Source organism: Strigops habroptila, chromosome Z, assembly GCF_004027225.2.
Source record: "Strigops habroptila isolate Jane chromosome Z, bStrHab1.2.pri, whole genome shotgun sequence".
In the NCBI taxonomy this organism is placed as follows: domain Eukaryota; kingdom Metazoa; phylum Chordata; class Aves; order Psittaciformes; family Psittacidae; genus Strigops; species Strigops habroptila.
Window position 1 is genome coordinate 86646369 of NC_044302.2, and position 25761 is coordinate 86672129.

Sequence of the window (25761 nt, forward strand, 5' to 3'; positions counted from 1 at the left end):
TGTAACATAATCCCATTCTTGCGGTTTGGCTGAGGCAGTGGGTGAACAGACTTTCCTGTTCTGCTGCATATTCTTGCAACAAAAAAATTCCTGGCAAAAGTGAGGAATAAGAGATTAGTAAGGTTTTCTGAAAAAGAGTTTAGAGCAGCCTCTGTAAGTATCAGTACGCAAACATGTGGAACTTGTGCAGCTGTTGGCTGCAAGTATCTGCTGAATAGGCATTTTGTTTTTTCCTCACTCCTGCTGTAAAGGAGTGATAAGTCCCTTATCTCTTCTTCAGAACTAGTAGGCATACTGACTGTCACTGTTGAAGGTTATTACACTTAACTAATTTAGACAATGTTGACGACAGTTACTAACTAAGCAGTATATGAACATGAATAGGAGTGCCAAGGATCATGTTGAGTAACAGACTTTGTGGTTCTATTTAAACAAAAATTACTCCTTAATTTTAAGTATTGTATAATTACACCTCGAAATACTGTGGTTTTGAATTGAGGTGCGGCATTTGCAGTGGACAGAAAGTCTGAAGTTTTGTATTTTTAAGACTACAGAATTGTTGTAACTACTTAACTTTTAACTTCTGATATTTCAGTGGCTATTTCTCAGTGCTGTCCAGGTTAGTAAGTGAGTAACTTGCTGCAGTAACTTTAATTCTCCGATCTTGACCAAGTATAAAATGTTCAGTGGCTTCTAAGTTCTTCGTAGTTGCTTATCTTAGCTTGTAATAATGACATGATAATCTAACATGATCTAGAAACTTCTGTATTGTTTATATGAAAGTAGGGCATCCTGCCTAAAGTATAAGACTGCTGTAATGGTAACTGGATTAGTATGAAACAAAATCATGCCAGATTATTTTTCACAATGTCCAGCTCCTCATCCAATTAGGTTTTTCAAATGTTCTTAATTAGGTGAGCTCCTGTCTTCTACTATGATACTCACTGTAACAAAAGTAATTGTTGACCTTCTATTGTTTGCTCAGAGTTCCCCCAGGGATAAAGAACTTCGCTTGCCAAAAAGAAGGTTATTAATTCTTCTTATTATGTAGCTTCAGGATCCTTTCATAGTTTGGTGTTGCCTTTCATCTTAAGCTTAGGACTGTGAAGAGAAAATTGCCAGAGTTAGTCAGCAACGGGATTCCTCAATACCTCACATGTTGTTTCCTCTCAAAAATCTTGGCTCTGTGGTTCTCTTATTTGCTTTACATTTCCATAACTGCCTTGAGGATGTCTTTTGAGTATTTTGTTTTGTTAGTTTCCCAATTGAATTTTGCCTTTGGTGTTTATATTTAATTATGTATGAATTTTCGTTTGCCAAATTCCTGCTGATTTTTAACATGTATAGTTTTCACTAAACCTGTAAATATCCATTTTTCTTTGTAATGACGTTCCTTTCACTTGAACCTTGTTAATAAGTTGAATATTTAAGTTCATGTGGCTTACTTGTGTAATCATTGGTGATGCAGGTGGCAGCCCTTTTGTCTTTCCTAGTTAAATATATCTCCTGTAAGCACTCTGAGTTGATCTTAAAATCCTTGAATGTATCACACAGGAGCTCGTAATTATTTCTATGTTCTCAGCTGGAATACATTTATAACTATATAATGCTTTTAGGTCTGTATCATAAGTTTTATATTCTTTCTTTATTTGTTTTCCCTGTAGTACTCCATCCTTGCTGGAAGATGAGGATGCTGTTAAATAATATTTCAATTTTTTTTCCATCCCATACAAGGGAATCAGGTTCATTCCACTTTATCCAAAGATGGGTTTCAAGTCCTTTTAAATAATTAATATGAAAAATAGTTTAGTATTTTGAGTAATACTCAGAAGTATTTAAAACCCCTTGTTTCAGGACTGGGGTCTGTTAACACATTGCATGTAAGTTTAGGTGTTCTCTGTGTGTTCTGCATAATTAAAAGAACTTTCCCTTCTATGTGACTTCATATGAGATTTTCTTGCCTCAGTAACTGAATTTCCTTGCCAAATTGCAATGGATCTGAAAGAAAGGTAAATTGCTAAATTTCAATTAACTAGAATCTGTGTTGAGGATAAACAAATTTTAAGAAATTTGTCTAGAAACAAACTTGCTAATCCCAGAGTTTTGGTTCCTTTCCCTTTACAAGTGAATCAAATGTGTAAAAATAGCCTGCCTATCTGCTGACTCTTTGGTGGCTTGTTTGGGAAATATTATTTCACTGTATTGGAGTGCTGACTTTGACATTTTATTATGCTTGGTAATAGCATAAGTAAGCTGGGGTTGTACAGTGTATATAATGATTAACCTGTGGGAGCTCCAGAATGTCTCCCTGCTGACATGTTTTTGGCACCAAAGGCTAAAAACCCTCCCACTACTCATTTGTAAATGCTATTGACCTTGAAAAGTGTTTGACTTGCATGCTACCACTGTCATATGATTTACTTCAATGAATAAATAAGATCATATTTAAGTATTCTTGATCATTTTAGAGGTTGTTTCATGTTGGCTGCTTAGTTGTAGTCCTTGTATGAAGAGCTTTAAGACATCTTAAAAATTAAGACAAAGTAGATGATCTACTATCCTTTATAAACTACTCTAGAACAAATACTTTTATCTCCTCATTCAGGTATGCTTGAAGCTTTTCTGAGCCAAAATAAGAGGGCTTGCAGTCTGAAGCATGTGGACTTTGCACAATTTATTATTTTTTTTTTTTTTAATAATTTTGGATTTTAGGTAATCCATAGCACCTTATAAGGAAAAGGTATATTCTCCCAATTTTCTAGTTCAAAACCTGTAATTCGTATAAGCAGAATTACCAGCTTTGCAAATAGTTGTTACAGGGAGGTACTAATACTCACCTACTGCATGCAGTTAGCCCCCTTCCTCCAGCCTGCAAGGAGGAGTGCTGTTGCAGTCGCAAACAGCCCAAACCCCATGCAAAATAAATGCTATCAGGGTATGTAACAAGTACTCAGGAGTGAACGCTTTGGTAAGTTTGAGAATGCACACTGTTGGTTTAAAGGAAGATATTTATAGAACTTAAGAGAATAAACTTATTTTACGCAAGTTTTTCAATGCTCAGGATTTTTTTTTTTTCTTATGAAAAGAAACTTGACTTAAGGAATATACGTGTTTATATGAAATTTAGGTAGAACTGAGGTTCAGCAATCCATCCTGTAAAATGTTTATGCTGACACTTAGCCCTGGAAGAATACAAGCTGTGCTGTTACTTTGTTTTTCAGTTCACTAAGGCTGTGTGATTTGTAGCTTTTTACACCTGAAACTGCCCCAGACTTAACTGACTGGTTAGGTACAGTGAATATCTAGGAAAAAAACTAACCCCAAACCTTCCTGACAGCAAGGGTGAATTCACCATGCTTCACGGGTATGTGCAAGGTTTGTCTATGGGAACTGTAACAACTGGTACCACCACCTTTTAAAATGCGTATGGTGGGGGCCACAGACAAGCACCTGCAAGGCTTGACCAGTGCTCTGAATACAAGGGGCTGGGTGTGCACTAACACTTTGGAAACTGGCAGCGCTCTTAAAACCTTGGCTTCCTCATTGTAAACTATCCTGCTTCATGTTCATATCTCAATGGCTAAGTACAGCAGCTGTGTTGGAGACAGGCTGGAAACAAAGGAGAAGCAGCGTGACCTGCAAGAAGTGTGACCTCTCATCACGAGTGTGAGGGGAATTGGGTCTTCTCCTGCTCACATTTTTCTGTGAATCCTTCTGTTCCATCAGGCATCGTTATGGCATGCACTAATAATTTGGGGTATTTTTAGACCGCGTAAATGGTGGCAGAGGCATGCTTTGAATTTTCCTTCTAGCAGCAGCAGAAATGCCAGCAGTTCACGTCACGTGCCTGCTTAAACGAGTATACGTCTATTCTAGTAACATTTTCCCACCCAAACATAGCATACAAGTGCCCTGTGGAAGACCGTGTGCTTACTGGACCCTGGCTCACCCCGAGGGCTACAGGGTGGAAACTTAACCATTCAAAGCTCCTGTCCTTCCTTTGTCTTTTGTGATGTTAGTACTTAAAGGACTATGAGCTGTCAGTGTGCCCTTGCGGCCAGAAGGGCAAAGAGTGTCCTGGGGTGCACTGGGAGGAGTGTGGCCAGGAGGTCGATGGAGGTGATTGTCCGCCTCTACTTGACCCTGGTGAGGCCACATCTGGACTACTGTGCCCAGTTCTGGGCTCCTCAGTTTAAGAAAGACAGGAGCTACTGGAGAGGATCCAGCAGAGAGCCACAAGAATGATCAGGGGTCTGGAGCATCTCTCCTATGAGCAGAGACTGCAGGAGCTGGACCTGGTTAGTCTAGAGAAGAGGAAACTGAGAGCGGAACTCATGAATGCATATAAACGTCTCAAAGAATGGTGCCAGGAGGATGGTGCCAGACTCTTTTCAGTGGTGCTCAGTGACAGGATGACGAGCAATGGCCATAAACTAAAACATGGGAAGTTTCACCTCGGCATGAAGAAGAACTTTACGTTGAGGGTGGCTGAGCACTGGCACAAGTTGCCCCAGGGGGCGTTGTAGAGTCTCCCTCTCTGGAGACATTCAAAACCCGCCCGGACACGTTCTCATGTAACCTGCCCAAGGCGGCCCTGCCTTGGCAGGCGGTTGGACCAGATGATCTGCAGAACTCCCTTTCAATGCTAATGATTCTGTGAAAATGATAGGGCAGAAATTTAAACCGCTTTGGCTTCCCAGGGGGACATCTGCACTGCCACATCCGAGTTGCCCGTGAAAGTAACGGAGGGGGAGATCCTCATCCTTTAGAATTGAAGGGACTGTAACACTGACGGGGTTTTCCACATGCCTTTTCCGTGGCTCTGAGGGGCTTATAGAACAAACCGGGGGTACCCGTGGGCTGCGCAGCTCCCGCGTCCCGGCCTGGCCAGGGGGGGCCGCCGTCGGAGAAGCGGCTGTCGCGTCCATGGGGGCTGCTGCCTTTCCTCCGACGGCGGCCCCCCGCGTCCCTCCATCGGCCCCGCCTCGGTCGCAGCCGACGTCAGGGCCGAGCCCCTCACCCTCCCTCCTTTCCGCCGTCCCGCCCGCCGCCGCTCCTCTCTCCCGGCGTCGGGCAGCAGCAGCCGCCGCCTCGGCCCTGCCCCGCTGCCTGCCCCTCCGCTCCCCTTCGCCGAGAGCCCAGCAGCGCGAAGATGGCGGCGTACAAATTCCTCCTCCCGCCGCTCCGCCGCCGCATCCTCCTTTCCGCCGCCCGCGCGCGGGGCGCCGCGGCTGAGGTAAAGCCGAGGCAGCAGGCACAGACCACGGGCCAGCGCTCGGCCCCGCGCTCCTCCTTCGCGGAACCCTGCCCGGGCGGGCGGCCGGAGCCCCGGGGGAGGCGTTCATGGACAAAACCGACGCAGGGGCCTGGTTTTCTCTATGAAAACAACGGGTTTGGTGCCGGGTTTGGCCCGCGGGCGCTGCGGGAGTCGGGCGGTGGGGAGGAGGGCAGAGCGCAGCCCCAGGACAGGCCCGGCCCCGGCGGCCTGTTGGGATGCGGTGACCTTGGGAACCAGCCTGGAGGTTTGGCTTTGAGGTTTAGTTTATTTCCTTCCCCCCCCGCATTTGAAGTCGCTGCACCACTGCAGTGTGTTGCTGCACATTCCAGTCTCGCCCTTTCACCACGATGGTGTTTCCTGAAGGTAGGCGCAGGTGTCCGGAGGGAGAGCCCCGGCCAGGAGCACAGCTCCCTGCAGCCCTCCGTGCACTGCCATTCATACCGTGTGGAGTTCAGCCGTGCAGCTTGCTCCTTTGCTCTGTTTCCTCTTCCTGGGGGAAGCTTCTGCCAAACCTCACTGATATAATGGTTTCCAGCCCACGTGTAACCATAGCCAAGTTAATTTTCAGTCTCTTCAGCCAAAATTGTTCATGTGGCTTTTCTTATTTTACTTTAATTGAAGCAGCTCATCTGCTCTCCTCATGCCTATGTTTACTGTTCCTGATGTCTTTATGGACAAATAATCATAGCTCTTTCAGTCTTTTGTTTTGCTAAGTTGTATTTTGCTCTTCTGTAAAATTTGTTTAGATTTTGTTCATCATTCTAGAAGCTCATCTGTCCCCATGTTACTTCTCTTTTACGGCTGGGATGCCAGAATTGCAGCCAGCTCCTGAGGTCTTAGCTTGCTGCCTCGGTGTGCGGGGGAACATGGGTGATCCCTGGCACCTTGGTTCCTTAAGAGCTCATTGCTCTCAAAGAGCAGAGTGGGTGGGAAAGGGACTGGGAAGAACCTGTTTAGTGTGGGAGGGCAGGTACCCTCATTAGCGACACCCAACCTGGGAACGCACGCATATGTAACACATGCTGCTCTGTTGTTCCCCACTGTTGCGGGCATTTGGGAAGATTAAGGAAAAGGTAACACGTGGTCTCTTTAAAATATTTTCCGATGTGTGGGTACAGTGACATAGCAGTGGCCTGGCCTCTTCCCAGCCCTGGTCCTCATGCCTACTGGAGCCCTCTTGGTACTAAGTCTCCCAAGGCTGTCAGCACTTAATATTAATTTTGTCCCTTGCCTACTGAATGTGACCAGAAGAGATGTGCTTTGCAGCCTTACTGTCCCTCTGAGAAAAATATTTCTGAAAGAAACGTGCCATAGTTGAGCATGGAGAAGAGTCTTTTACTCTTGCTCACCTGGCACTATTCCTTATGGCCCATGTACTGACTTTTCTTCTTATTTTTGAGCCCACCAAAGCAAAGAAACACCAGTGTTTCCACTGGGAAACAGATAAGCCTCCATTCAGAAAGGTTTTCTTAATATTCAATATAAACTCTTGCAGCCTTAATTTTTTTAAAGAAGGAAGTTTGTGTCATCTTGAAACTGAGCCAAAAATTACTGCTCTGGTTGCAACCGGATCTTCAGGCAACTCTTTAGGGAAAAATTAGGCTATTGTCTTTAAACAGTGTGTAGATTAGTTTGTTTATTATATATTTACTCATTCTTCACCCTCTTCCCCAGTTTAAAGAAAAACAAACAGACAAACAAAAAAAAACCAAACCATACCACATAACCGTGACCTAAGAGTTCAATAGATGATTTATGATGGTTACTGTGTAATTGCTTTGCACTGTGAAGTCTAGTTTTGGGAGTGGGATCTGTATTGGTTTCCCTTTTGCCCTCCTTATTTCATTAGTTTGTTAGAGTCTTCCTGATTCTTCAACAATGCAAAGATCTATAAGACTGTGTTAGGAAGCTGGGGAAAGATTCACCTGGTTGAAAGGGATCTTTTATTACTGTGCTGCCATCACAGTGCTGTACTTCATGTTGTTCCTTGGCCTCCACTCAAATTTTGTGGTGGTGTTGGCTCTGCTTCAGCTATTTCTGGTTATGTCTGGTGTCTGGATATCTTTGAAGCTAAAAGTAACAATATATCGTTTAGAGCAGCCTTTGTGTTGCTCTAACTTGTGCTGAAGGGTTGCATTTGTGGACCTGTACACAGTAAGTCACAATTTGTCAGCAGTTTAGAATGGAATTCAGAAATATAAAATCTGTTTGGATATTGTCAAATCTGTGCAGCTCATATTAAGCCTAAAGCCTTCGTTATGCATGGAAATGTTGTAAAATATGGGTGCAGGGAGGAGACATTAGAGTCCTTGTTTTGGAGACCTCAACCCTTCTCCTCCCCCCCAGTGTTTACTGTTTATAGTAGTATTTTTTTAATGTTTAATATTTTTAATATTAAACATTAAAAATGTTTAATATTTTTAATTAATGTTAATATTTTTTTAATGTTTTCCCACTTATCTATCCAGAGGGATGGTCATCATTGTAAAGCTACTATGTAATGCTTTTTATTCATTCACTTGTTTATTTTAATATTGTTCCAGATTTTTGGATGCTATTTTTCCACCAGCTGTCATCGCAACACCAAATTTTACACTGATCCTGTTGAAGCTGTAAAAGATATACCCCATGGGGCAACTATACTTGTTGGTGGTAAATATTTAAGTTCTTTCTGGATGCAACTGCATTCTATTAATGAGATACTTTTTACTGGTTTACCATGTTTGTTTTAATATTAACGACTTTGAGAATCCATATACTTGTGTGGGTATTTTAAATAAGTGATTTCCTAATTGTGCTAGAAGGAGGGCAGACACTTTCAGTGAGAAAATGCCACTTTGTGCCTTAGAGGAGGGAAAAAGTCTTAGAAAAATTATTTTTTTTTTTTTTTTCCCTGAGTAGTGAAGTGTTAGACTTCACTTATGCCAGTTTGAATGCAGAAAACCAACTTAGGATTTTTCAAGTTAGCATTGTTATTTCAGATGGTGAGGAATTAAAATTTAGTTTGATTTTTCTTTTTTTCTTGTGGTAGCATTCTCTATATTCTATATCTGCGAAGTGGCTGGATCTCTGTGACCTTGAACAAATCATCTAACCTGTTTATGGCTATAGGAAGTGAAGATAATACTTATCAAAAGTATTAACTTACACTAAATGGTTATGTGTAGCGTTTCCACTGGAGTGAAGAAGTTGTGTCATACTACTTTCGCTGTGACTTGAGCTTTTGAATATTCTAGATGATTTCCACAATTTCATGCTATTTGCTCTACTGAGAGGAAAATGATCTCTCTATGTAGTAAGTTATAAGTGATTTTTAATATTGAAGAAGTAACTAATACAATGTTTTGAAGCATGGGAAACCTCATTGGAGATGTGTAATGAGGCAAAATGCCTTCTAGGAAGAATTATTGTATTTATTTTTTTTTGTTGTTGGAGCAAAAGAAGGCCTGGGGCTAAGTGGTTGGGAGGAAAATGTTGGTAGTTGTAGTGTTAGGACCTGGTCTAAGACTTAAGCACCTCAAATGTGGCATGGTGTTTCATTTTAGGTGTACTGGGCTCTTGCATAATAGGTAGGAGTGTGAGGCACCTCAGCCTGGGTGGAGATCTGGGTTACTGTGCTTCCAGTTACACATCTTCCTGAGAACATTAAGTTTCCCAGATTTTTATCGCCTAATTATAGGCTAGGCTGTATGGAAGAACTCCTTGCTCCTCCTGTTTGATGTCGTTATGTGCAGCAAACAACTGAAGGTTAGTTGGGTAGAAAGGGAACAGGGAATAATGAGTACACTAGATAAGACACAAATCAGGAGAGCCAAGGTCCTGGAGCCCTTCTCCAAAGGCCACTTGTGTGTGAGCAGAGATGGTTAAATGGCTTTCCTCCAAACTGGGAACCATCTAGAGACTGGAAGATTCCAGTACTAGGGTACAACTCTTTCCAGAAGTGTTGTTTTATTGAAGTCAACTAGAAGGAGCTTGTTCTGCTCAAAATAAGTTTTTAATTAATCAGTGCACATTCTCAGACTTCTGATTAATCTGTGTTCTTTCAAACACTTGTTACACGTTCAATTTTCTTTTATTTTACATAGGTTTTGGATTGTGTGGGATTCCTGAAAACCTCATTGCGGGTTTACTGAAGACTGGGGTAAAGGGAATAACAGCAGTCAGTAATAATGCAGGGTAGGTATTCATATGTCTGTGGTTTAATAAGTACAGACTAAATATTCTGTTCACATGAAAAGGCTGATACATATGAAAAAGTCTTACCTTTTTTCATAAGAATTTTCATGTTAATCACATGCTTTGTTTGAAAGTGTTATTTTGGAATGAGCCCAGAAAGTTCAGTACTTTATGTTACTTATACGGAGTTTGTCAGGGAGCAACAATCACTGTTGTAGACAGTTGCAATTATGTATATTTGTATATATAACTGTTTGACTGTAACTGAAAATTCTGACTTAGATGCTTTAAATGTAGTATCAGTGATTATTTTTTTTCTTTTTGTATGTGTGTGAAGTTCTAAATATGGATTTTATTTATTTATTTATTTATTTTTACTACAGTTTGGTGCTTTCTGACTTTCTTATTGTGATTCTATTGCTCAAAAACCCTTCCAAACAGCTTGTCAGTGGAGAATATCTATGATGAAAGAACCTCTTTAGTGGGCCTTGGAATTTTTTATTTCTTTTAAATGTTTGCCCATTAAGAAATTCATGTGGGGTTGCCAGTGAGAATAATTCTTTTACCTATAATCCCTCAGCTTCTCATTAGGGTTAATTTTTACAAAAATTGTTCATTGTATTAGACTCCAAAATACCTAACCATCTTTGTATAGAGAAATAACTATAGCCACTTCTGTTGAAGTGCATTGATAAAATATAATAAATAATGAAATAAAAATATTGATATGCAGAATATAATGACTTGTATTTAAAATCAGCCTTGTCAAGAAGACTTCTGTTCTGTTCCTTGCAGTGTCATTGGATGACTAGCTTATGCAGCTAGCCATAACCTCAGTTCATTTATCCTATTAAATGTCACCTTCAACAACATAACAATTCCAGCGTAAGTTAGTTCACTGTAGATTTAAAGACTATTGGAAGACTGATGTCTCCTAATGGCACTGTACTTTCTTTAGCAAATTTTCTTGCACCAGGGAGCTCATCCTAAACTCTGTCTTGTGAAGTAAGAGTCTTCTCACAGCTAGATGTACTGGGGTTACACACCCCAGTTGGTAAGGAAGGTAGTTTGAGAGCATTCTTTCCTTTTTTCTGTATTTTCTTTTAAAAAATTTTTAAAATGTTGCTGACTTTCATCAAATATTAGTATCTGTATTATTACATTTTCTGTGAAGTTTTTCCTTTTGAATTCTGTATTTCTGCTGAAATAATAATGATAATTTTGTATTGTTTCCATGGAACTTCATAATGCTTATAATTATGAGCTATTTCCTTATGTAGGTAGTCTCCCATCTGTTCTGTAGAAGCTCAGCCTTTATCCAATTGCAGAACAAGAGCTGTAGGGAAAAAAAAAAATCGCTGGGAAACTGTTTTCTTCTGTACCTAGATTAGAATAAAAGAGAGACAAGTTTATGTGAGCCAGCAAGGTTGTTTGGGTATAAAGAACTTTGTTCTTCATACAAAATGAAAATAGATGTCAAACCTTGCTCCTTCAATTCCTCCAGCCTTGCCAAAGAAGTGAATTAGGTAGGATTTATCTAATAATGCCTTGTGCTATTTTCAGCTGCATCATTACAACTCCCATACACTTTCTCCATAGATTTGCATCTCAAACTGTTTTGTCTTAACATTTTAGCTTAAGTTAAAACTGGAATACCATTCAAAACCCAAAGATCTAGTTTATATGTATATTTCAGGCTTCTGAGGCTGAAGTTCACAATATGTTTATCTTTTTTTTTTTTTTCAATCCTTCCTGCTCACTCTTGCACACTGATTTGGGTAATAGATATGATTTGTATTGGTATTTGGCACATGCACTGTCAAACTCAAACTCCTTAGACTCTTGTGGATGTCCTGGGTTCAGCCGTAACAGTTATTTTAATCCTTCCTAGTAGCTGCTGCAGTGCTGTGTTTCAGCTTTAGCCTGAGAACAGTGCTGATAACACACTAGTGGCTGGGACTAAACCATGACAGTGGGGAGCTATTTCTGCTGGCTGATAAAAAGGAGATAGAAGGAGACAGAAATAATTTGAGTGGAAATATCAATCATGTAGAGATCATTCACTTTCCTCATACTCTTATCTCTGAACGACACACATATATGTAGATAGAGAGATTGCACAAATCCTCCTGGATTGGAGGTGAGGGTTTGAGTGTGAGGAAAAGTGAAAAGAGAAACATTGTGGAATAGAATGGAGAAGAAGGCATTTTGTATTTCATTCTGCATATTGGTGGTGGTGTTACAGGTTAGAATAAATTTTGATTGAAATAATGTTATCTTTTCTGAAAATTCTTCGGAGTTTGAGGCTGGAATGATTACTGTAAAATATTTAGTTGCTGGCAGAAAAACAAAATTTAATTCCTTTTTTCTTGAGGCTAGTTTTCCATGATCATTCCTGCTAGTCTGGTAAGTTCCTCACACAACAGTGTATTGATCTGAAAATGCCTGAGGGCGTTTAGGTTTTCATAAAGTCTAGTTTGTAAAAGTCCTGCTTTTGCTCTCACGTTGAACAGCATAATTTATTTTGAAATTTAACTCATAATAAAATATAGTCTCGTCTATTGCTTGTTTTAATTGTATTACTGTTATATGGAACTCAGCCTGCTATAGTTCATTAGGGTTTGGGAACCAGGTTAGAGCACCAATGTCATCATTAAGAGGGTCATAATCCTTATCACAGCATTTTATACCATTTAAGCATCTTCTAATACCATGTCAAAAAGTATAATGATATTAAAAAATATTGCAATATTAAATTAAAATTTGAAGCTGAAGTAGCACAGCAATCATGTACCCTGCAGCAATAGTATTCAAAGAGTGAGTTGTCAGGTACTTTGTGGGATGAGTAATTTGCTACTTTCCAACATGCCTCAGGATTCAGTGTGTTTCCTTTTGGTGCTGTTGTGCTGCACTTGGTGCCCTGCTGTGTTTCATCTTCCTGACTTCAGCTGTTTTCTCCAGCTTTTCCAGCAAGCAGGAGGTAATTGGTTGTGGTTGGGTTTTCTCATCCTGCAGCAGGGTTAGCAGGCAGCTTGAAATTGGAGCAGGGAAGGAGCCTAGTGCATAGACAGACAACCTATTCTGGAGAACAGTGTAGCTGCATGGATTAAGTCACGTCTTTCAATATGTGTGAACCACAAAATGTGTTACAGAGCTATCTGTTCATAACTAAAATAGCATCAATGAAGACAGTGCTTCACTTGTATCTAGGGGAAAGCAGTAATTATAAAGTCCTGAAGCACTCTTACCAACTCTCTTGGTCTTGGAAAGAAGGTTCAGCAAAGCCTAGAAATGCTTGGCAGTGTCTGGAGACAACTTTAAAGGAGTAGGGTGTTCTCAAGTTCACACCCTACTGTTCTGTGTTGCAGTGTAATAGGAATGAAATTCATCCTGCAAATCCTTGTTCAAGTCACATAATTGCTGGCAGGTAAAGTCCTTGTTCCAGCCTTTGAAAGGCTTGCCAAGGACAAGTTGTACAGTAGTGTGTGGAGTGTTCTTAGGTACCCTAAGTTAGAACATCATACTGCTAAACTTACTGTCTGTTGCTGTGGATTATGTTAGTGAGTATGCTTTGTGCTAGCTAGTGAAACAGCACCATACTTACTCTCTGCAAAGCCAAACAAAGCAAAGTGTTTGAAAAGGAAGCAGTACAAATATCCAGTATCTCTGGTATTTACACAACTTGCTTCAGGAGAATCTGGAGCTTGTGAACCAGGGAGATAGTGAAAGATACCATGGTGGGTGGTTGTGCTTCTAAAATACCACCTGTCACACCTTCCCTTATAACTTCTTTTGCCTATGTTGTTCATATTTTAAATACTTCCTTGATACTATGTTATTATAAGCCCTTTAAATTTAGAGGATTCTGTCTCACTAAGCCACGAAAATCCATCTGATTACATTTTTTGCTACATTATTGTTTAAATTTGACTTGCTACACATATGTCAGTAGGTCCTTATTTTAAACCTTGATCCGGATTAGCATACAGTACCTTCTCACACATGGCTGTTTTTTCATCTGCTTGATGATCTGCTTGTGCTATCTTGTTGCATACTGATTTCAAGTTAGAGTGGACTTGGACGTTTCAGGTCAGCCTATGCCAAGACTTCCCTAATGCAGGCCCATTGTTTGAGGATCTTTGCTGCAACAAAAACTATGTTCTTGTCAACACAGCCAAACATTTAAAATGAAATCTTAATAAATTGGCACCAAATTATTATTTTTAATTAATTTTGTTTGACGAAATGGATAACTGATTTTAGCTGTAATCACATTGAGATCAATACTTCCATTCTGTCTCTACCACATCAATAGGTTGAATTTGTACTTGGTAAAAATGAAGTCCATCACTCGAGTAGCTGCACATGTGGTCTGACTGTGTATCAAATGAGCTACTTCCCTCTGGACTTTGTCTGCTTTTGGCACTTAAATACACATTCTTCTTGAACAGTAGATCTTCACTTACAGTAAAAATAGAGAACTCACAGTTAATATCTTAATTACTAATCACCTGAGTGCTCATCTAAAGGGAGATTGACAGCATGCTGTCAGATTATCACAGGTTCAGACTGTCTTCTTAAAAGGCATTACCAGCTTTTTGAACCTTTGGTCTGTGAGCTGTTTTTGAAGTTCTTTTTATCTTAAAATGTTATACAATAGAAAGGAGAAAATGGCTTTGAAATAAACATTTGAACTGTTGATCATGATGCCTGAGTGCACTGTTATTTAGTTCTGTTGAACACAATACCCCTGTTTTCCTAATGGGCTATTTGCCATTGCCAAACCTCCAGGTAATGCACTACATGGCATAAGATGCACTGGTAGACTTGCTGGACCCCATATTTTGAAACATAAAAGGTATTTTTCTGTTCTTAGCATTTATCAATCCTGTCTTAAATTCAAAATATTTAACTGCTATTTGTGTTAAAGTTTAAGGTTATCTTATCTTTGAGTCATTACTTTGAATTGTATATTTCTGTTAGAAACAAAATGTCAGCCACCTTTCCCACAGATTCCATATTTGTTCTTGCATCCTTATTACTACTTTTATGAGGGTATATATATCTCTCTCTATATCTGTTATGTATACATACGTATATATACACAGGTATTTATATTACTTTATATATATTAAAATATATTAAAAATATATGTAAAATGTATGTTCAGGTGTAAGTTGCATTCTGAATTCACAGAGTTTAGAAGTTTTTTCACATAAAGTAAGGTGGCAAGTGGTTTTAATGGCATGAATTTGACGATCCCTTGATTCAAACAAGTAAAATATTACTGAAAAAGTCTCTGAAGGACTGGGGAAAAAAGCTTGTATGTACATAAAGATGTGATCAAGGTGATGCTCAGAGTCTCTTACCTTGTGTGAGTCATTTTTGTATATGCATAAAGAAATTCTTTATACATCTCAAATATACTTTCTGAAGTGAAATCCAAGGTCCCCAATACCTCTTATCTCTCTTGATGGAGAGAGAAAAGTGAAGTTAAGTGAAATCCTGCACATGGCAAGTTGCCAAAACAATAAAGCAAGATATTTAAGATATTTTCGGTGTTGATTACTTGAAGCCATTTACTTTTTTATCAATTGGCTTAATTCTTTGTAACATATCTAATCAGATGCTTTATTACAGCTATTAAATTAGTGGCACTGTGTGAACTGCAAATCCCTGAAAATCTGACTAGGTCATGTTGCTGATTTTAGTATGGAGGTTAGTTAGGATTTTAGCAGCGTGAATTGTACTAAACGTTGCATTACATGGAACATGATTGAGAAATCATCTGTGCATGTAACTTTCTGGTTGTGATTACAAATGAAAACAAAATAGGTATAGAACTCAGCTTTGTTGAGGAGCTGTTTCAGCTTGGTTTTAGAAAAGTGACAATAAAAGTTTAACCTAGGTTTCAACCAGGAGACTTTTGAAGTATGATGCATTCATGATGAAATTAAAATACCTATCAGGTTAAGTCTATACAATATAACTTCATTGAGAAGGAAAAACATGGTAATTTTTTAAAGTTTTGAATAGAGCTGTTTAATTTATTGAACTAAAACCACAGAATGTGATTTCATAGCTGAAATTTATGTGGAAAGAGGAGACTTTGCTACTGACCTAACCATGCATCATATAGTACTTGTCCTCTTCAAAAATTGCCTGCCTTTGCAGCCTTTTGATGGACTTGACCTATATGCTTCCATCATTCCCACAGGAGTGGAGCATTGTTTTTGGGGGAGGATTGCAGGGGGAGAATACTATCGTTTTGCTGTGAGGCTGGAGCTGAGATGAAGTTAGTGGAGCAGAGAGGACAGAATTCACCTAAGAAGCTTTAGTAGTGGAGGCAGAAGAGTGCAGGGCAAACACTGCGGAGAAGGAGCAGAGGGAGTTTAAGGCTTGGTCACTCCGACTTGCACACAGGGCTTCATGATTCCCACAACCATGGGCTCCCTTATTTTCGTTATTCTTTCTCTCCTCGGGAGTGGAAGAAGTCCCAGGCTGCTGAGCTGAGAGACATTCAGTGCACTGTTTCTTTTGTCCTTTGCCATGGGCTGAAAAGGGGGTAAGACAGCCCCTGTGTGTGTGCCTGTGTCTGTGGCTTCTGGGACCCACTGTGGCCCACTGCCCTGTTTTCTGTCCTACCTCTTCCTTCTCCTGACCAAGACTGCCTTAGCATATGGCAGCACCCATACTTCTCTCTTCCTTCTCTTCTCTTGGTCGCCTTCCCTCAGAGAGATTCTATCTCTCCTTTCTGCTTTCCATTAAGAAATTCCCATTAGGACAGGTGGGAAAATGTCCTAGGAAGAAGGGAAGAAAAAAGGTGCCTAAGACAATGTCTCAAGAGTCAACAGGGCAAATAAACATTATGCCTTTGTATAGTTTACCTTCCTATGAACTGAAACTGCTTTCCTCTTTGTGTTAGTTGATTGCCGTTCCTCATCTTGCTCTCATTCTGTTCTCCACTTTCCGGAAGTGGGGGACAGAAAAGGAGGAGAAATGGAGTATCTGAGCTGGTTCCTTAGTAATCTTCTAGTGTAACATGGGGGTTATTGTGGGACATAGTCTCACTGTTAAGAACCAACTAGAAGACGAGTAATGAAAAACTCTTATGTGGGTGATTGTTCGCATTTATTTTACTCTTGGTATGCCTGCACTTCCGTGCAGTGTCTTCTTGCAATCACCATCTAGTAGGCATCTACTCATTTTCTGCACAAAGCCTAGAAAGGATCACTTTGAGGTGCTTCCAGGATTATACTTTAGGATTATTTTTGTGGACCTATGAATGTGCATCACTATGAACTTGGATGGTATCTTCCTTCATACCTTCTTTCATGTTGGTAAAGTTTCATGCTATAGTCAGGCACCCCTGTGAGCCTGAAAGCTTAAAGCTGTGTTACTGAGAGATGTCAATCAGGTAGTGATTGAAGCATTCCTTTTAGCTGGGGGACATATCTGGACTTCCGCAGGAAGTGTGGACCTATCGGGAAACATGATTGCATTTAACAGACCGAAAAGTTGATGTTGCAAAGTAAAGCAGACAAGATGAAGACTCTCTTAATTGGAGAATGATAGAGGGAATGTTTCCCTCTCCCAGTCCTAGCCTCTTGCCAGGAAAATGTCTAGCTCTGGAACAGGTCCATCGGTTACCAAATCTCATGCATAGTTCTGTAGCACTCGAACCTGCTGAATGCCTAGAGAGACTGCTCATGGTTCTCCAGAAGCTAACTAGTGTCTTTACATGAAGCAGTCTCCAGGAGTAGGACTAAATATAAATATGCTTTTCTGCATCAACCGCAAATATCAGGAAACTTGAGTTTCTGCCTGAGGTGGAGCCTCGCCCCAGGATTCTTACTGCATTCTTTTCTTAATCCATATTCTTCAGGGGTGATGTAGTTACCCTCCTGTCCCTCCAATCACCAAATTATGAGATGAGCAAGGTCAGGTAGGTCCTCATGTTATCTCCTCTTTGGGCAACATTTTTTAATTCTCCAAAACACATATATTTATATTAATCTTTCATAATCAGTGACTTCTGGTCTTGGTGGGATCTCCCAGAAATGTCCACTGTGGGTTCTGGAGAATCTTTGAACAATGAGTATAGAGGAAGACTTCTCTTTAAGAGATGTGGAATGAAGCCTTCGTGCTAATTGATGCTGCTCACCATTGTTTTTCAGTGTTCCCAGTAAGGGCAGCCAGTCTGTCCTGACCATCCCCATTTTTCTTGGGCACATATACATGTCTTTACAAAGGCAGAGAGAGAGGAGAGCATAATTATCTCCTTTTAGTCACCCCCACCCCTCCCCTTAAGCCATCTTGTGTCTCTTGTCAGAGTTAGCATGACATTCAGGTCTTTTTTCTGGAAGTCATCTCTGCCTAATTTTTTGTTAGGAAAGACAGACATTAGTTTTTGACAGAAAGGTTTTCTAGGTGTAAAAGGGACAAAACAATTGGAAGGAATGTGTCACTAAACAACCAGATGTCCTTAATGTTTCTTGTCCACATCAGTAGAATGGGAAAATTGGGTTACCTATGAGTGCCAGGTTAGGTCTCTTCTTCTATATGTTTCATGTATTCTCTTGATTCAGATTTCATCCTAAGGGGTGAAAGGGGAAAGGGGAAAATTCTAGAAATCTTATTATTTTTGAGAGCTGAAGAACGCATTCTCTATCCAGCCCTAAGGCATACTTTCCCTCCCAACAGCACACAACTATACCAACTTCCACCATGCCTTCTTCCTTCCTATCTAGGGAAACACGGTTTTATTGCACTCACCTTTGTTTAAATTTTTAAAGGACTCAATCCAACTTTTAAAATAGATATACAGGATGCATGCCATCCATGCACTCAGTAAAGGATCTGGTTTTCTTTTTATGGTTACTATTTGATAGAAAGGGCATTGCCTGCAAGACAAATATTTTAGGGGTAACATTTTCAGTATAAATTTAATTTAAGTTGAGAAGTTCAAAGACATTTCTATGCATAAAACAACAGAACCACGGAAGCAGCAAAATATGGAAAGGGAGAACAGGTAGCTAACAATTGCCATGAAAAATGTTATAGTGAAAGAAATTTTCCTAAACCAGGAATTGTTTTTTGTTTGTATTCTGGGATATCCATGTCAAGTGAGGACCAAATGGAAGGAAGAATAATAGTGTCAACAGCATTTTCACTGCTATGTGAAATGTTTGTTTCTTAGAACATTTAAATATAAGAAAAAAACGTAGGAAGTGTGAAACTGCCTGAAATGCTCAGAGTGAATTTTTGGAAGGATGAGCATGGAAAGCAAAAGGGTTATTTTAGCTGGAAAGTTGAATGAAGATTGAGTCCTTAAAAAGCTGGATAGCGCTATATTTCTTTTAAGAAATTTGCATCTAAAAATAAATATATAAGATGAGTAACAGCAATTGGATTTTGTGATGCTGCTCTGAAGATGAAAGGTGCCTGGGAGTTGAAGTAGTTTTGTGTTGTCAGGCAGTCAGAGCCTCTTGGTGCATGACTTTCTGAAAGTAAAATTCCTGTCCTCATTGTGCTGGGGAAATAAGGTTGTACTGTGTGCTCCATGACGGCTCCTCACTGCAGTTTTGTTTTTTAATAAATTGACAGCCTTTGAGGTGAGGAGCAAGGTGAGGACTTAAGATGTGAAGAACAACTTGGGATAAGTGTGAAGAGAATACCTTCCTTACAACTTTCTATTTCGTTTCTACAAGGGACTTTGTAACAGTCCTAAGTTTTGTTTGAGAGAAGATACCTGCCTGTAGCAGATGATGAAATCGAGCGTATCCATGTGGGATCCTGGAGGATGATAAGCAAAATCCTGTTGAGGACAGTGTACTACAGTAGCTGCTTCTGAGACTGCAGGAGGGTGGATTGTAGATCTTAATAAAATGAGGCAGAAATTTCTTTAACCATTATAAATCTGCTGCTTGCCCTTTGTTGCCATCCCTTTCTCATGTGAACACACACTTAGAATTTTGTCCTCTGCATGCAGAAGTCTCTTGTCTGCCTCTTTCTATTCAATAGCCTGGAAATTTGGCAGTGATAACAGGAATGTTAACCACCTGAGTGATATGCAGAAGTGGCAGACTGGTTTGTAACTAGTTCGAGCTGCTCCTACTTGGTACTGCACTACAAAGCACTGCACAGCTTTGTTTGATTTCTGTACTTTTGCTACACAGTACTCTAGTTATACAAATCCATTAAAATGCCATCAGATATTAGCTAGTCTGCTACATTTGCTTGCTACTTTTTATAAGGACAGGTCAGGGTTTAATGGTTTTCTTGTAAGAGAGATTGTCCTGCTATGAGTGACCCTATACAGGAAGTTTTGGCATTTTTATTTTAATTCATTTTTTTAAAAATCCTTTTCTTTGCTCACAGGCTTGTCTTTCTTCTCTATTCCCAGCTCCTGAAACTGCTGGAATCTTTTCCTGTGGGGAGTTAGAAATATAGGTTGTTTCCAGGCAACGCGCATTTTAGTCTCAAGGCTTTCGTACTGAGGCATTTTAAATGTTGCATCAGAGCTAGATTATTTATTTATTTATTTATTTATTAATAGGTCAGAGTTGGAGAGTGGAGCAAGCTTTCATAATAAGCCTTTTTCAAATTCTTTGCAACTAAAACACATAGAATAAATTCAGAGAACCAGGTCAGAGAAGCTTGTTTCATTTCCTCTCATGCAGTTTTCAAAATGCCTGAGTATGCATAGAAGTGGGCTATCTTCTTAAAATAGTCTTGACCTTAAAATAGTCCTCATTCTGCATGCACTTGAGAAGTCTTTCTGGTTGCACGTCTGTCCATGCAGCTATTGTGAGTATTGCGGTAGGAGGTAAAGAGCTGATGCTGATACTGCTCTGCTCAGCCCCAATCCCTTCATGTGCAGCACTGCAGCATGTGATATGGGACACTGATGCTGGCAAGCAATAGAATAGTGGTGCTGTTGTAAAACTGGGTTCATCATTACCACTTTAATGTTTAAAAATGAATATTGCATATCAGTAAACTTTAATCTCACATTTTGAAAGGAAGTTGCAGCTCGGATGTCTGACACAGATCCTGAAGTGGTGGGGTATTAACGTACGTTAAATGAGATTTCGTTGTGGCTTGGTGGGTTCTTTCGTGTGATCTACACTGTTTCATTATGCAAAACACATACATTTCAGCTCACTTAGCAGCATATCTTGGTTTGTAAGTTGTTTTGTTTTGTTCCCCCCTCTTTTTTGAATAACATAGGGTTTGTTGGGTTTTTTTGATTGTTTTGTTTTGTTGTTTTTGTTTTGATGTTTTGGTTTTTGTTTTTTTGTTTTTTTGGTTTTTTTTGTATGGGTACTATAGATTTGTATTGCTGTACTTATACATGTCTCCTTAACATTCTTTTTTTTTCCCCATCACCATAGCTTACACAGCAATGGTTAGGAGGTATATTTACTGATAATTTGGGTAAGGCATAAGGAGAGATAATAGAAGGAAAGCAGTCTGATGCACTACTTTCTCCATCTGGTCATTAGTGGAAAAAGAGTTCATTTCTGATTACATAGAGAAGGAACCAGTATTGGAGACATGATGATGTAAGACTGCAAAAAGGATAACATGTGTACAGGAAAGGGATATATTTCATTAAAGCTATTAATAGAATTACAAAAATACGGACAACCTTTTTGGAGCTCTTCTTTGGAGGTAGTGCTTTCAATAGGATGCATATGTTATAAGTACATGTGCATGCTAATTACAGCATGCTGGATACTGCGTTTGGTTTCTCAAAGGATTCTTTTGCTATTTTTCAACATTTCATATGCTGAAATCTCAAGCTATTATGTAGATAATGAAGTCATACTGAGTTGAGACACCTAGTGGTAGATATACGTCACTTTTTGTGGGTGCTTCTGGACCATGACATCTTTCCTGTAGTGCGAGTGGAAGGTCTGAGTTCTCCATTCTTCTGTTGCAGAGAGCAACATAAACGTAGTGGAGCTTTGCACACATATGGCAGTCTGCCAACATCCTGCATAATGTGTTGGGAATGTGAGAGAAACACGCCTTTGCAATATAATCTCTGATTTTTCCATTTTTGTATTTTAACTCTATGTTTTTTCAAACTGAAATAGATTCTTTTACCCTTGGTCACAGGAACTCTTGAAATATCTTCTTGTCCCGTCAGCACACGATAATGGGTGACAAGCATCACAAAAATTCGAAAGACTAATAGAGAGTAATGTCTTCAGAATATCAGAATTTAGAAGCACTGGGACAAGAAAAATGTAGTGTGTTACCTTTGGCATTCAGTTTAAGCTGATATTATGACACAGACAAGAAAATCTTGACCTCAATGTTAATATCTTTTGCTGAAGTAGGCAATTTCAGATAATTTACTGTAATAAGAAAATTTAACTGCAGATATTCTCTTGCCTTGTATACAGACTAGCACTATAAATGTGAATTTTCTTTACTCATTGAGCTGCTAAGCAATCACTTGCCTTTTTCCCCAGGAGCAAGAATCTAAACAAAATACAACTCTTTGTTCACTCAAAGCCAGATTATGCCATGTGTGACTTTTTATTAATCAGTAAGACTTTGTAAGGAGCAGGTATGTAAAATAACGCCTCTTGTTAAGTTGGTATTTGTAGCTGTTACATGTTACTTGTTAAAGGCATATGAAATGTCTTTAAAAGGAAGTTTTGGATGTATTCAGTGCCTTGGAAGAGGTGAGGTCTGAGCATTGGACTCCTAAATTTTAATTGTATCTTTGATGTTTCTCCCCTAAAAGCTGGAATTTGGTTTTTATCTCCAATTCCTTATGTCTAAAGTGGAAGGAGATACCTTTGTTCTATCTTTTTAAGTCATTAAAATATCCCAAATCTCTGTTATAAATGATGAGTATTGTCTGGCTTTTTCCACACAGCGTTGACAATTTTGGACTTGGTCTTCTGCTTCAGACTAAACAGATAAAACGCATGGTGTCATCATATGTCGGAGAGAATGCTGAATTTGAACGCCAGTATTTATCTGGTGAGCTTGAAGTGGAGCTTACACCTCAGGTAAGAAGTGTCTCTAGGAGGCTGGTGATTTCTTTTCTTCTAAAATACTGAGTAGAATAGTGCTTAAGTGTTCTTACAAAACAATTTTGCAGCCTAAATGTTTTGCCTGTGTGCAGATGTGCAGTAAAGACAGATAGCATTTGCTGTCTGTGGTGGGTTGACCCTGGCTGATGCCAGGTGCCCACCATAGCTGCTCTATCACTCTCCCCTGTCAGGTGGACAGGGAAGAGAAGATATAACAAAAGGCGGGTTGAGATAAGGACTCAGAGAGATCACTCACCTGTTACTGTCACGGGCAAAACAGGCTTGGGGAAATGAGTTTAATAGAGTAACAGCCTCCTTCACCATGGTCTTCACCATGGTCTGCAGGGGTGCCTGGAGCAGCTCCTCCCCTCCTTCACTGACCTTGGTGACTGCAGACCTGTTTCTCACACACATTCTCAGTTGTCTGACAGCTGCTGGTGTTGCACAGTTCCCATCCCCACCCCACCCGTCTTAAAAGTGTCATCCCGGAGGCCCCGCCACTGCTTCTGATGGGTTTGGCATTGGATAGTGGTGGGTCCATCTTGGAGCTGGATGGTTTTGGCTTCATTGTACACAGGGGAAGCTTCTAGCAGCTTCTCATAGAAGCCACCCTTATAGCCCTCCTGCTACACAAGCCCAGTACACCTCTCAGGCTCCTGGGAGCTTGCTGCAACTGGTTTGTTAAGAATTGAGTGGTTGTATTGTGTGAATTCCTTTTATGGCTAGTTATATTCACTTTGAGTGTATGTGCATGTATGTATATACACACACACACACATACACACATGCACACACATATATATATTATTGTACAATATTTCATTTTTGGTAGTTCTGCTCAGACTGTAGAAAACCACATAAAGTATGCTTGCTACTGTGGCCTATGTAAGGGGAAAATAGGGAGCTCGTGAATTCGCAATATTGGTGGCAGCTTGTGTGTGTGTAGGGGGGACGTCGTGTGCGCAGTGTCTGCCATCTACTGGGTAGACACCAAATTGGATTTCAGTTCATTGTGAGACGTAACTCTGTTGGGCTTGGTCATTAAATCTGAATTAAATCTCTGCATAGTATTATCAGCCAGTATTTACAACTTTACTTTTTAGCAACATGGTTTTAATTATTTTTAACACTGCCAAGCTACCCAGATAGCCTGAATGCAATGAGATGCTAAAATGATGAGTATCAGTCACATTCTATTGAGATCTAGTTTTGTGAAATCAGTGCTCTAACTTTAAAGCCTTACAGTGTGTTAGTGTGTGGCATTTCCAAAGGTGACACATAACCTTTGGGCTTTAAACAGGTATTGATTTAAGCCTCTGGATAAAGCAACAGTCCTGTGTTTTTATGGAGAAGAATGTCCATCTCTTGAGAGTATCTCTTAGAATCGCAGAGATGGACAGAAAAGCTCCTTTTATACCCAGTCAGCCAGGAAATAACCAAGCACCTGTCACTTCCCATGTTTCAAAAGTCACCAATCTCACAATTTTTTTTTTTTCTTTTTCCCTACTTAATGTTGAGCGCTTTCATCTAGAAGACCTTGAACTCCTTAGGCATGTAATTGGTTTTGTGGACTGCACAGACAAGCTGTGTAGATCCAGCATGAAAATAGTGGGTCTACAATGTGCAATGGTAAACAGGTGAATTAATGACCTGCTAGAGTATGTGGGATTTGAAATATTTATGTCAAGATAAAATAGCCTTTAGGAAAATGCTCTTCAAGTTTGGTATGACTTTAGGCAAAATGGGGGACTGTTGTGTCCTTGTTACACCATAAGGGAGAGGTCATGGTGAGATCTTGAAACGTGAAGGCTGCTTGGAAACATGTTGTGTTTCTTGCAGGATAACTGGTGAAAATGCAGTCTATATTTTGGAGGCTGCCAAGCTAGATGATTGACCATGACAGTCTTGTCTTGCTTGGAATCCAGAAATATATATAAAAAAAGAACAAATAATTGGGAACGGATAGTAATGAAAAGCAGACAGACATATCTTTCGCCAGAAGTCTGTAATTAAGACTGATGAGGAATTTGGGCTGTTAATATCCACGGTACAGTTGAACATAGAGCAGAGTGCAGATTTGGTGGTCAAATAGAGCAGAAATGCTGTTCTCTCACCTTCTTGGTATTCTTAGCATGGACAACCCAAACCACTGGACTCTCGATCTGCTGTGTGTGCCTACTCAGCTTGGAGTGAGGTATGAAGTCTTTCTGAAGATGTTGGAGAATGAAACATATTTATGTAGGGCTGTTAGAAAACAAAAATCTTCTAGCATATTTAGCCAGTTGGGAAAGAGAAAAAGAACTCTGTGCTCTTCTCAGAGTAATGAACTAGGAAACAAGCTGAAGGAGAGGAGGTACAACAAGTGCCACGGCTTGGGAGCTGACAGCAAGTTGTGTGCTCTTGAGCAATGTATGGCCATGTGTGAAGCATTTCTTGCCATATCCAGTACCAATCCCACAAAGGAGAGCTGAAACAGGAGGAACAAATAGATGTGATGGTCTGCTGAGTTCAGAAGGAAAAGCTCCAAATGACAGGATATAAAAATAAGTTAATGTTGATCATTCAGCAAAGTTTGATTTGTTGTTCCCAAGTGACTAATTCTTAAATATGTATTCCTGTAGGGTACGCTTGCTGAACGTATTAGAGCAGGAGGAGCAGGAATCCCAGCATTTTACACCAGTACTGGCTATGGGACGCTGGTGCAGGAAGGGGGTGCTCCTATCAAATACAACACGGATGGCACCATTGCTATTGCCAGTCAGCCAAGAGAGGTAAGACATCAGTTGTTACTAGGAAGCTTTCTTCTTTGAAAACTGAATTTCTTACATATTTCCAAGATAAACAGTAGTTTAAGCACCTCCTGTCCAAGTTTAACCTTGGTATATTGCATTAGGAGGTTGTCTGTGGTACCAGATGCATTAGTTTTGCTGCCACTGCTTCTGTCCTCTGTGATGTGTTAGGCATGTTTTTACAGCTTCACGATGACTGATCGAAGGCTGATCCAGGTGAAAGCCTGCCGTGATGAGTTACTCTTTTCTTGACAGTTTTCTGACCAGATTCCCTGTGTATTCAAAGAAAATCTTATACCAGGTCACTGCAGTGCACAGTACGGATTGAGAACAACATCCTGCTAGTGGGGCAGGTGCTTCTTAAATACTGTGGTACGGAGTAAGGAGCCCTGCCGCTATACATAAAGCTTTAGCACTAGCAGAGATGGGACGTTTTCCTGTTAAATGGGGAAGAGCTCAG

General features: G+C 40.0%; 1 protein-coding gene across 2 annotated transcripts in view; it reads left to right on the forward strand.

The window, feature by feature from the left end:
- The first annotated feature begins 4911 nt into the window (after positions 1-4911).
- OXCT1 (3-oxoacid CoA-transferase 1) overlaps positions 4912-25761 on the forward strand; it is a 92194-nt gene continuing 71344 nt past the window's right edge. For both annotated transcript variants that reach the window (XM_030511885.1, XM_030511886.1), the window contains exons 1-5: positions 4912-5236; positions 7822-7930; positions 9364-9454; positions 22353-22488; positions 25134-25283. In XM_030511885.1, the coding sequence (XP_030367745.1) occupies positions 5153-5236; positions 7822-7930; positions 9364-9454; positions 22353-22488; positions 25134-25283 (570 nt within the window). In that variant the 5' untranslated portion in view covers positions 4912-5152. The remainder of the gene's footprint in view (positions 5237-7821; positions 7931-9363; positions 9455-22352; positions 22489-25133; positions 25284-25761) is intronic.